This window comes from Scyliorhinus canicula, chromosome 3 (genome assembly GCF_902713615.1).
Source record: "Scyliorhinus canicula chromosome 3, sScyCan1.1, whole genome shotgun sequence".
In the NCBI taxonomy this organism is placed as follows: domain Eukaryota; kingdom Metazoa; phylum Chordata; class Chondrichthyes; order Carcharhiniformes; family Scyliorhinidae; genus Scyliorhinus; species Scyliorhinus canicula.
The window spans coordinates 173090304-173103728 of NC_052148.1; the positions used below are offsets into that span (position 1 = coordinate 173090304).

Genomic DNA, 13425 nt, shown 5'->3' on the forward strand with positions numbered 1-13425 from the left:
TCTAATTTTCATTCGTTGAAATCAATGCTTTCATCTATTTTGTTGACATCTGACTTATGCAAATGAATAGGCATAGGGGCATAATGTCTGAGGAAAATGAATGAATTAACATTATTTTTGTAAGAGACAAACTTGTATTTCAGCTCATTTTGTTTTACATATATAGTATTTCAGAAAATATAAACATTTGAGAGTAATTGTTTAACCACTTTAAACTTGGGACTTACATCTTTAGGTCGACAACTTCTCCTCAAAGCTGTGAATCGGGTTTGGACTGAATTAATCGTCAACAAAAAACAAGCTTTGGAGGAGATTTTCAAAGTAATGCTACCTACAAATGAACGTGGACTGGTGGATTTGTCAACTACACGGTCATTCATTGAGGATGCTGCTTCAAAATGCTGGCAAAACCATATGGGTAAGGAACTACTGCATAGTTTTAATTGGAATGTATTATGGGAATTATATGATCTGTTACAGTTTAAAAAAATATAGTGTTAAAGTGAAATAAGTAGCCACAGTTATGATCAACAATTGGTGAAATCTTTTAGATAAGTCTTTATATTTAGTTATAAGGAGGATTGCTCGAAATAGCGATAACAGAATGGCATCAATATTAACATATTTCTAACTAATCTGATCCTGTTTGGAATTGGCAAGTTGCTGAGTAAGGGGATTAAAAAGTATTGCCAGTTTCAAAACAATATTTTTAATTGCATGAGTTTTCAAAATAACTTCAGCATTTTATCTGTTGATGGAGAGGAACAGCAAAAACAACTTGTATCTATATAGTGCTATTAACATTAGAAACAGGCAGTCGGAATTGAATAGACTATTTCAAAATAACTATTTATGTAGGACATTTAATGCAATAAAATATTTAAAGGGACATCACAGGGGCATTATAAAACAAAATATGCCACAAAGCCAGATAGGGAGACATTAAGACAGTTGGCCAAAAGTGCAGGGTTTTAAGGAGTGTCTTTAAGGAGTTAAGTGAGGCAGAGAGGTATAAATGTTGAGGGATGGATTCTTCAACTTTGGTCTGAAGGCATAGCCATAATTGGTGGAGGAATTAAAATCAAATTCTCAGGAAGCCAGAATTATAGGACCGCAGATATCTAATGAATGTTGTTAGATTTGATATTATCGTAATCTGGAGGGCGGGGCTATGGAGGAATAGTAAACAAGGAAGAGAATTTTTTTCAAGACTACCCAATTATTTATTTTTCCCCGATTAAGGGGCAATTTAACATGGCCAATCCATCTATCCTACACATCTTTGGGTTATGCGGGTGAGACCCATGCAGACACGGAGAGAATGTGCAAGGAAGAGAATTTTTAAATCAAAAGTATTCCCCAACCCAACTTTTAGGGCAAAGTTGCACTTAGTCGAATGGGTTAAAGTGTGTCTGTTTCAATGCAAGGAGTGTCAGAAATAAGGGAGATTAACTTGGAGCATGGATCAGTACTTGGAACTACAATATTGTGGCCATTACAGAGACATGGATTTCACAGGGTCAGGAATGATTGTTAGATGTTCCGGGGTTTAGATGTTTTAAGAGAAATAGGGAGGGAGGTAAAAGAGGAAGCGGAGTGACACTGTTAATTAGGACGTGCATCACAGCTGCAGAAAAGGAGGCAGTCGAGGAGGGTCTATCTACTGAGTCAGTATGGGTGGAAGTCAGAAACAAGAAAGGAGCAGTCACTTTATTGGGAGTTTTCTATAGACCCCCCCAATAGCAGCAGAGAGATGGAGGAACAGATTGGGTGGCAGATGTTGGAAGGGTGCAGAAGAAACTATCAACTAGTATCAAGTTTACAGATGATACTAAGATTGGTGGAGTTGCAGATAGCGAGGCGAACTGTCAGAGAATACAGCAAAATATAGATAGATTGGAGAGTTGGGCAGAGAAATGGCAGATGGAGTTCAGTCCAGGCAAATGCGAGGTGATGCATTTTGGAAGATCCAATTCAAGAGCGGACTATATAGTCAATGGAAGGGTCTTGGGGAAAATTGATGTACAGAGAGATCTGGGAGTTCAGGTCCAGTGTACCCTGAAGGTGTCAACGCAGGTCGATAGAGTGGTCAAGAAGGCATACAGCATGCTTGCCTTCATCGGACGGGGTATTGAGTACAAGAGTCGGCAGGTCATGTATCGGACTTTGGTTAGGCCACATTTGGAATACTGCGTGCAGTTCTGGTCGCCACATTACCAGAAGGATGTGGATGCTTTAGAGAGGGTGCAGAGGAGGTTCACCAGGATGTTGCCTGGTATGGAGGGTGCTAGCTATGAAGAAAGGTTGAGTAGATTAGGATTGTTTTCATTGGAAAGACGGAGGTTGAGGGGAGACCTGATTGAGGCCTACAAAATTATGAGAGGTATGGACAGGGTGGATAGCAACAAGCTTTTTCCAAGAGTGGGGGTGTCAATTACAAGGGGTCACGATTTCAAGGTGAGAGGGGGAAAGTTTAAGGGAGATGTGCGTGGAAAGTTTTTACACAGAGGGTGGTGGGTGCCTGGAATGCTTTGCCAGCAGAGGTGGTAGAGGCAGGCACGATAGCATCATTTAAGATGTATCTGGACAGATATATGAACGGGTGGGGAACAGAGAGAAGTAGACCTTGGAAAATAGGCAACAGGTTTAGATAAAGGATCTGGATCGGCGCAGGCTGGGAGGGCCGAAGGGCCTGTTCCTGTGCTGTAATTTTCTTTGTTCTTTGTTCTTTGAAACAGAGTTGTTGTCATTCATGACTTCAACTTCCCTAATATTGACTGGAACCTCCTTAGTGCAAATGGTTTGGATGGAGCAGATTTCCTCAGGTGTGTACAGGAAGGATTCCTGACTCAATATGTAGATAGGCCGACTAGGGGGGAGGCCATATTGGATTTGGTGCTGGCAACGAACCAGGCCAGGTATCAGCTGTCTCGGTGGGAGAGCATTTCAGTGACAGTGACCACAACAGTATGGGAAGGTTTTTAAGTGGGGATGGGGAAATTATACTGCTATTAGACAGGAGCTGAGGAGCATGAAGTGGGAACAGTTGTTCTCGGGGGAAATGCACAACAGTAATGTGAGGGTTGTTTAAGGAGTACTTGCTGCGCGTGCTCGGTAGTTTTGTCCCACAGAGACGAGGAAGGAATCGTGAGGTGAAGGAGCCTCTGGATGACAAGAGAAGTGGAGCTTCTAGTCAAGAGGAAGAAGGAAGCTTACACAAGGTTGAGGAAGCAAGGATCTGGCATGGCTCTAGAGGGTTACAAGGTACCCAGGAATGAACTCAAAAATGGACTTAGGAGAGCTCGAAGGGGGCATGAAAAAGCACTCGGGAAGGATTAGGGAAAACCCCAAGGTGTGAGAGATGAGAGGTGTTCTACACTTATGTGAGAAATAAGAGGATGATCTGAGTGAGAGTAGGGTCGATCAGGGATAGTGGAGGGAACTTGTGGCTGGAGTCTGAGGAGATAGGGGAGGCCCTAAATGAATATTTTGCTTCAGTATTCACTAGAGAGAGGGACCTTGTTGCTCGGGAGAATAGCGTGAACCAGATTAATAGACTCAAACAGATTTATATTAAGAAGGTGGATGTGCTGGAAATTTTGAAAAGCATCAGGATAGATAAGTCCCTTGGGCCTGACGGGATATACCCAAGGTTACTACGGGAAGCGAGGGAGGAGATTGCCGCGCCATTGACGATGATCTTTGCATCCTCACTCTTCACTGGAGTAGTATCGGATGATTGGAGGGAGGTGAATGTTGTTCCCCTCTTCAAGAAAGGGAATAGGGAAATCCCTGGGAATTACAGACCCATCAGTCTTACGCCTATGGTGAGCAAAATATTGGAAAGGATTCTGAGAGATAGGATTTATGATTATTTATAAAAACATAGTTTGATTAAAGATAGTCAGCATGGCTTTGTGAGGGAGAGGCCATGCCTCACAAGCCTCATTGAATTCTTTGAGGATCTGACAAGACACGTTGATGAAGGTTGGGCAGTGGATGTGGTGTATATGGATTTCAGTAAGGCATTTGATAAAGTTCCCCAAGGTAGGCTCATTCAGAAAGTTAGGGGGCATGGGATATAGGGAAATTTGGCTGACTGGATACAGAGTTGGCTGGCTGAAAGAAGACAGCAAGTGGTAGTGGATGGAAAGTATTCCGCTTGGAAGTCGGTGACTAGTGGTGTCCCGCAGGGATCTGTTCTGGGACCTCTGCTCTGTATTTTTTTTAATGACTTGGGTGAGGAAGTGGAAAGGGTGGGTTAGTAAGTTTGCCAATGACACGAAGGTTGGTAGAGTTGTCGATAGTGTTGAGGGCTGTTGCAGGTTACAACAGGATATTGACGGGATACAGAGCTGGACTGAGAAGTGGCAGATGGAGTTCAACCTTGATAAATGTGAAATTATTCATTTTGGAAGGTCGAATTTGAATGCTGAATACAGGGTTAAAGGCAGGATTCTTGGAAGTGTGGAGGAACAGAGGGATCTTGGGGTCCACGTACATAGATCCCTCAAAGTTGCCACCCAGGTTGATAAGGTTGTTAAGAAGGCGTATGGTGTGTTGGCTTTCATTAACGGGTATTGAGTTTAAGAGTTGCGAGATTTTGCTGCAGCTTTATAAAACCCTGGTTTAGACCACACTTGGAATATTGTGTCCAGTTCTGGTCGCCTCATTATAGGAAGAAAGTGGATCCTTTGGAGACTGTGCAGAGGAGATTTACCAGGATGCTGCTTGGACTGGAGGGCATGTCTGATGAAGAAACATTGAGGGAGCTAGGGCTTTTCTCACTGGAGCGAAGAAGGAAGAGAGGTGACTTGATAGAGATGTACAAGGTGATGCGAGGCATGGATAGAGTGGATAGCCAGAGACTTTTTCCCAGGGTGGAAATGGCTGTCTCGAGGGGACATAATTTTAAGGTGTTGGGAGGAAGGTATAGGGGAGATGTCAGAGGTAGGTTCTTTATACAGAGAGTGATGAGAGTGTGGAATGCACTGCCAGCAGAGGTGGTGGAGTCAGAGTCGTTCGGGACATTTAAGCGACTCTTGGACAGGCACATGGACAGCAGTAAATTGAAGGGGTGTGGGTTAGGTTGAATTTAGATTAGGATAAATGGTCGGCACAACATTGTGGGCCGAAGGGCCTGTACTGTGCTGTACTGTTCTTTGTTCAACCAAGGGCTAATGTAGGTCAACAACACATGAGTGATGGGTGACAGTATTTGGTGCAAGTCCAGGCACAGGCAGGAGAGTTTGGATGCCAAAATTTCAACCAGAGAACCACAGAGGTCTACACTACAGATAGAAGCTATTCAGTTTACAGAGTTTAATAAAAGCAAATAGATTTTCACTATTTATTCTATCAAAATTCACCATAACTTAAACAACTGTACTTTGGATGAGATGATTAAATGAGACCCCATCTGTAACGTATACTTTGTGGGGGCACTGTCCCTTTAAGTGGTGAGTCACATGAGCAATGATGTCAACATCAGTCAGGTGCACAGGCTTTTGCCTCATTCTTGTATTTAAGCCTGTAAGAGTGGGAACATAGTACAGCACAGAACAGGCCCTTCGGCCCTCGATGTTGTGCCGAGCAATGATCACCCTACTCAAACCCACCCTATACCCGTAACCCAACAAACCCCCCCCCCCCCCCCACCCCACCCCACCCCACTTTTTAGGACACTAGGGGCAATTTAGCATGGCCAATCCACCTAACCCGCACATCTTTGGACTGTGGGAGGAAACTGGAGCATCCGGAGGGAACCCACGCACACACGGGGAGGACGTGCAGACTCCGCACAGACAGTGACCCAGCCGGGAACTGAACCTGGGACCCTGGAGCTGTGAAGCATTTATGCTAACCACCATGCTACCGTGCTGCCCAGCGCACAGCATAAAATAATAGAACCTATCTGTTGAGTTATAGAGCTCCGTAAGTTGCATATTCTTTGATTCCAACTGCGGCCTGGTAAAGGGTCCAGTACAGAACACCCATCTACCTTCTCAGGTGAATATTAAAGATCCCATGGAACTATTTCAAAGAAAAAGGAAAGGAGGAGTTATCGCCTGAGTTCTGGCCTATGTTTATCACTCAATATTCTCAAGAAACAAATTGGTCATTATTGCTTTGCCATTTGGGGGAGCTTATTGTGTGCAATTTGGCTGTGTTTCCTATATTGCAGCAGTTACACCTCAAGTTAGACAACGAGGCAAGCTAGGACACTCTGCTCAGGCCTTGATTGAGAAATGGGAGTGGTGGGGCACCCTCTTTCCAGATCGGGCATTCCCTCTCCATGTGACTTTACCATTACAACCCTCACTCCTTGCTTTCTCATCCCATTCCTGCTGCAAGGACCTTCACCTACCTGTCCTGTGGGCTGCAACACTTAGACTGGTGGGACTGCTTCTCGTCCCAGCTGAAGCCATCACTTCCACCGGTGTGACTGGGTCTAGAGTTGCCAGCCAGTCAAATTAGCTGGCAGTTCTCTGAAGGAGAACTTCCAAGCGTGGAGTGGAAATCCCACCTCCAGCCAATTAAATGGCTGCAGGGCAGCTGGTCATGCAGCCTCCCCACCCATGGCAGGGCAGAAACCCCTCCATCTGAAAAATTCAACACTACTCGTATATTAGCTGTAGCACAGCTGAAATATAGTTTCATTGAAAAAATATATGACTACTGAATCATTTGGAGCATACTTAATCCTGTTATTGCAACTTAAAATGAAAATATGGGTACATTTCCTGCCTGAAACCTGGGCAGAGTGATCTACAGTTTCTGCACAAAGCGAATTCAATTCCCGTACCGGCCTCCCCGAACTGGTGTCAGAATGTGGCGACTAAGGGCTTTTCACAATAACTTCATTGAAGCCTACTTGTGACAATAAGTGATTATTATTATTACCACATATGGGTTCATGATGGGCAAGTTGATAATCAAGCTTAAACAAAAAAAAACTTATTTAGATCATTGGCTTTAAAAATAGCAGGAATGAGTACAAAAGCAAGGAATTCATGTTAAAACTTTGTAAATCACTGCTAAACTTTTATAAATCCCTGATCAGGCCTCAGCTAGAGTATTGTGTCCAATTCTGAGATTTACCAGACTGATAGCAGGGTTTTCAGTAATGTTAAAAAAACACAGATGCTAGGATTGTTCTTCAAGCAGAGAAGATTAAGGGGAAATTTAATAGAGACATTCAGTATTATAATGGGTATTGATGGGGTAATAAGGAGAAGGGTATCTCATCACTGGGTGCATTGGTAACCAAAGGACACCGATTAAAGATAATGAGTAAAAAACAATGAGTTGTGATGATCTAGAATGAACTGCCTGAAAGGGTAATGGTGACAGATTCAGTAACAACTTTAAAAATGGAATTGCTTATGTACTTGAAAAGGAAACACTTGTAGGCTATGACAAAATAGAAGGAGAGTGGGACTAATTGGACCACCGTTTCACAGCATTATTGGCACAATAAGTTCAATTGCTGTATAATTATCATAGAATTTACAGTGCAGAAGGAGGCCATTCGGCCCATCGAGTTTGCACCTGCTCTTGGAAAGAGCACCCTACCCAAGGTCAACACCTCCACCCTATCCCCATAACCCAGTAACCCCACCCAACACTAAGGGCAATTTTGGACACTAAGGGCAATTTATCATGGCCAATCCACCTAACCTGCACATCTTTGGACTGTGGGAGGAAACCGGAGCACCCGGAGGAAACCCACGCACACACGGGAGGATGTGCAGACTCCGCATAGACAGTGACCCAAGCCGGAATCGAACCTGGGACCCTGGAGCTGTGAAGCAATTGTGCTATTCACAATGCTACCGTGTGGAGGTATTAAAACTACAGTTCAAAATCTTAACTGGTGGATGAGTGATGCATCTAGACTTGCCTGGAGACAAAAGAATAAAATCATCAGTAGCATTATAGAGAACTTGTTTTGAATCCCATCCAGACTCGCAAGATAAAACCTATTTTCAGGCTATGAACATTTTACAGAACACATATTCCAGTTCTTAAGCATCTTCCAGAGACCTTGAGCAAAAACTACTCAAGTAATTAATTGAAAACTGAGGTGCTCTAAGAATTGGCTGTCGTGATTAGGATGATTCAGTGCTCAAAATCAGAATGCTTCATTCACCAGTATTAACATATATTATGAGATTTTTCAACATGATCAGTACATGATGGTGGGCATTGACTTTTCCACACTTCTGCTGGGGGTATTTAGTACCATACTTCATAAAAAGTTATTTCATTGTTGTTGGGTCTACTGACAATATTCATTATTTCCCATTCAAATAATATGATACAGTAATGGCTTTTTAATTAGGCTGCGATAACCTTGTCCGAAAAGTGGGAAGCTTAATCTGTCTTATTCCAACTGGAAGATTATAGTTAAGGAGATGTAAAATTACATTTTGGACAATTATGGGATTTGTCTTCCATTTGTTGATGTGAAGACAAAATTGCTGAATAGGCAATAGATTGACACTTAGCATTCAGTAAAGTACTTGCTACTCAAAAATACAATAAAATTGAAATGAGTTAAACTTCTCACACAATTTTATCCATCAGTCTTATCTTCAGAGAAGTTTAAAATTAAATGATTTACGTACACTATTCAGTAAAATTACACTAAAATTAAAAAATGCAAGTTTGCGAAATGAATTCCAGTAGCCTTGTTGGATAGTATTTTTTTAATTACACCATAATGTTTTAAATTATATTTTTGGCAGTAAAATTTTAATTGCCTATTGTCAGTCTTTATGGCTATTACTGATCATGCTCTTGGCTACACTCTTGATAAATTATGGTCCTGTGTATTTAATGTTTATTGTTGCCTATTCAGCAATTTTTAGTAGAAATTAATATTCTTGATTCAAATTTTTCTATCCACTCTTCAAAATGGCAGCTGCATTCATGCTGCAAATCTTCATCCATGTGTAAGAATGAGTTGAGCATGAAAAGTAAGCTAGGAAAGCAGAAAAGATGGAAGGTGAGAAAAGTGGGAACATTTGAAGGCAAAAACAGACCAATTGATCGTGCACAAATTAAGATGATTTCTTTCAGCACCCGTAGGACAGTAGCACAAGCTGAGAATCACTGGGTGATGTCAGTGGAAGACAAGACTAGAAGTAAATTTTGTAATGAAAACAGCAGAGGTAGCCAACAGAACAACCAGAAGGAAGAAAGTAGCCAGGATTGGGGGGGAAAAAATCGCTGAATCTTTACTGTACAGAAGGAGGACATTCAGCCCACCGAGTCTGCACTGGCTCTCTGAAAGAACATTCTATCTAGTCCCACTCCTCTGCCTTATCCCTGTAACCTTACACATACTTTCTTTTCAGATAGCAATCCAATTCCCTTTTGAATACCTCAATTAAACCTACCTCTACCAAGTAGTCCATTCCAAACTTCAATCACCCTGTGGCCGAAAATTATTTTCCTCAAATTCCTTTTGCCAATTATTTTGAATCTATGCCCTCTAGTTCTTGATGCTCTCTCTAGTCGGGGTTTCTCACAAATTACCCTGTCCAACCCCTCAAAATCTTGATTAGCTCTACCAAATCTCCTCGCAGCCTACTTTTCTCCAAGGAAAACAGACCTCTCCAATTTATCCTCATAGCTACAGTTCTTTATGCCTGGAATCCTTCTTGTGAATCTGCTCTGTACTCTCTCCAATGCCTTCATATCCTTCAAGTATGCCCCCCAGAACTGGACACAATACTCCAGATGAGGCGTAAATATGACCTTATTACTCTTCTACTTAATGAAATGAAAATGAAAATCGCTTATTGTCACAAGTAGGCTTCAAATGAAGTTACTGTGAAAAGCCCCTAGTCGCCACGTTCCGGCACCTGTTCGGGGAGGCTTGGATGGGAATGTCCATATTAATAATGCTTAAGAAGGGAACAAACAACCCAACATGAAACTAGAAGTAGCAGTCAGGAGTAGGAAGTACTACGACACATGTCGAGCCCAGGCCCAAGGAGAGAAATTATGGTGCTTTTCCTGTTTCTGGGTCCATTATCTATTCCTCCCCCCACCCACACGCACGCATGCACGCACGCACGCACGCACGCACACACACACACACACACACACACACATCTTTAGGTACCCAGAATTGGGAATCATAATCATAGTGGGGTTGGAACTGTTTTATATTGGTTTCACTAAACTTTTTGAAATATTGTACTATGTCACTTGTCTTCTAAAAGCTATACTGTAATTTTTAAATACAGAGATATAATATGGTAGAGAATCCTTTGAGTATGATCCAGGTACACATACATTAGAAATAACGAACGTGGCACTTTTGCAAGCTCCTTGTTCCTTTCACATGTAATAATTTTCTAAAGGAGGCATTTAAGATAGCCAATTGAAGGTAGCCAAATTGACACTTGCAATCTCAGACTTAGAAAGAGATGTATAGTTTCCTGAGAGGATGAATTTAAAGATCAGTTACGTTCAATCTTTACAGGAAATACTTTTTTAAATGTGAAAAATATCAAATTCGATCTAGCATTCAAGACTCCTTAATCTTTCTTGGAGATCCGAGAAGAGCATGGATGAAGCAATGCTAAGAATGCTTTGGATTGTTCTAACCGTTATCCACAACTATATTTCTAATCCCAGGCACAACTGTCTGTGGCTATCGGAAAATAATTAGCCCAATGTTAATAAGTTGGGATGAGGGTGGGGCAGAGAATGACACTGACCATGACCTTGCAGAAAAGAGCTTTGCAGTCAGGAAGAGTATTACATCAGGATTTCATAGAGGAGCTATTCATTTAATTCATGAAGTATTGTTGAATAGTTCTCTTCCATCTGATTCACCAGCAAGTCCAAGCCAGAAAAGAGAAGTGTTGTAGGTTGGAGGCCTCATTGGCAACAGAATGAGCATTCACAACAGCTGCTCCCAGTCTGGCAAAAAGTACTCTGCTGTAGCTGATGTATTGCCTTGTTAATGGAGACTGAGGGATGCAATTGAATTTTGCGTGAAACCTAAGCAAATTATGTAAAGATATTGGCCCATAACTTCCTGATTCCCCATCGTCACATTTAAGGGTAACCCAATGATGCACTGTGGAATCCCTCTAAGAAGTTCCCATTTAAGGGTTTACCCGACAATAGCCCAGAAGTGCTAACTTTCCCTGGACAAGGGCTGGGAACCATCCGACAGAAGTGATTTAAATAGCTAACTTAGGATGGTTCTGCTGGTTTTATCCTGATAGTTACACTGAAAGACTTAGAAGGGGAAAAAAAAATCACTTCTAACTCCAGAGTAACTGTTAGAACACCTAGCCTCACACAGGGCTTCCCACACACATGCCACTTCCCAGCGGATCCCCCACACTACCCTGACCCGATCCCACTCCAGTCCGACTCTCCCACACCTCTCCCAACTTCCTGGTGCAATCTAATCCCTTCCCCCTCCTCCAGTCCAAACCCCCTCCCAGCCTCCTTCCCGGTCTATTTATATAGCTGCTCCAGTTTTCCTAATCAATGGTCAACCCACCCCCCATCCCAAATGCTGATTTTTTTTTTTGGGGGGGGGGGGGGGGGGGGGGGGCCGTCTTCAGTGTTGCTGATGCCGTTGAATGCCAAATGGAAATGATTAGATTCCCTCATGTTGGAGATAGTGATTGTCCAGCACTTGGGTGTCGCTTACCACTTATAAGCCCAAGCTTAAATGTTTTTCAGACCTTCTTGGATGCGATCATGGACTGATCCATTGTCAGAGAATTTGCAAATGGAGCTGATCACTGTAGTTATCAGTGAACTTCCCACTTTTAATTGTATAGTTGGGTAGGGAGGGGCTGTGGGGAGGAAGCCTAATCACTATTCCAAAGATGTTCTGGGCTCAGATGATCTTTCTTTGTGCCTGGTATAACTCCAGCCAGTGGAGCAGTGGATGGTACACCCATTCCTAGATTTCAGGAGCTGGATTCTCTGCCGGCATGATTCTCTGTTTTGCCGGCAGCCCGGGGATTTCCCGACAGCGTGGGGCTGCCTCACAATGGGAAACCCCATTGACCAGCCGGCATAACGGAGCATCCCACCAGCGGGGTGAAATAGAAATGTGGCGGGGCGGAGAATCCAGCCCAAGATATTTTTATTTGAGCACAGCTTTTAAGGGAAATTTTCAAGAAAACTTCTTTGGCAATCCTGTGTGCCTCACCTTTTACCAGGAATATATCAACCTTAAAAGTGAACTATATCACTACTGCTCTGGTGTAACAGTTCTTGTTCGCATGCCAACCCTCTTGAGGCTTCTGGGTGAAATTGCCACAGCACGTGCAGTTTTATACTGTTGACTATTGCCAACTAGAGCTGTTCAAAGTAATTTGATGATGAGGCTCTTGCATACAGTGGAACCTAGTTCTGATATATAGTTGTTGATCTGAAACATTAACTGTGATTCTTTCCACAGACGTTGCCTGCCTTGTTGAGTATTTGCGGCATTTTCAGTTTTTATTTCAGAATTCAAAGTCTTTTGCTTGTTCATCTTTACTTAGATTCTGCCATATTTTGTACATAAATTGTTTGCTATTGGATGATCTGTAAATATTGTTTTGTTCTGACTCCTGTGATGATAGGAACTATTATTAAAATGACATGGCTTGATATTTATAGATTTTGTGTTCTTATTTCTACATTTATTTGACTTTTATGCTATTGCTTTTCAATGGTTAATGGAACGCTATTGTATGTTTACGTACTGTTGAAAATCCTGGAAAACTGTTTGGAAATGTAATGTGTTTGCTTTGTTTCTTTCTTTGATAGCCCATGAAAAGAAGTATATTAGTAGAGGAGAAGCAACCATGGCCCCTGTAACACAGTCAAAACTGTCACGTGTGAGCAGTGGGTTTGGCCTGTCAAAGTTGACTGGATCCAGGCGAAATAGAAAAGAAACTGGAATCTGTAAAAATAACCTTACTTCACAGGTAGACTTAATTCCTTTAACTTAATTTTAGTCTGTACTCGTACGTCTGTCATTGAGATAATGGCTGTAATCTGTTGCCAATTTTTGGTACAATTTGGTGAACTGAGAAAACCAGAAGAATAATAAAGAAAATAAGAACACAGCCTCTGTCCAATAGTATCCAACTTCCACTTAGTATCAGCAGGAATAATGCTCAAAGGAAAAAGAGGAAACTTTCAAGGAATCTTGCCTGGCAATCCTGTAGCCTCAAGCTATTTTGTGTTTTAAAGGTCGAAATAAGTATGAACTCGGGCAGAATGAAACTTCAGACACATTCTATTTAAGCTTATGTAATCCTGAAGTGTGACGGTGTAGAGTAGATATACTCCAGGGGATTGGTTCTGATTCAGGTGCATACCAGTATTACCTGGCAGTGGACTATAAAAGTCATCATCTTGCCACACATACTTCATCCACTGTTA

General features: G+C 42.2%; 1 protein-coding gene across 2 annotated transcripts in view; it reads left to right on the top strand.

Moving 5' to 3' along the window:
- Positions 1-13425, top strand: part of wdfy3 (WD repeat and FYVE domain containing 3) — a 490874-nt gene that overhangs the window by 358748 nt on the left and 118701 nt on the right. For both annotated transcript variants that reach the window (XM_038791772.1, XM_038791773.1), the window contains 2 exons: positions 236-418; positions 12805-12965. In XM_038791772.1, coding sequence (XP_038647700.1) covers positions 236-418; positions 12805-12965 — 344 coding nt within the window. The remainder of the gene's footprint in view (positions 1-235; positions 419-12804; positions 12966-13425) is intronic.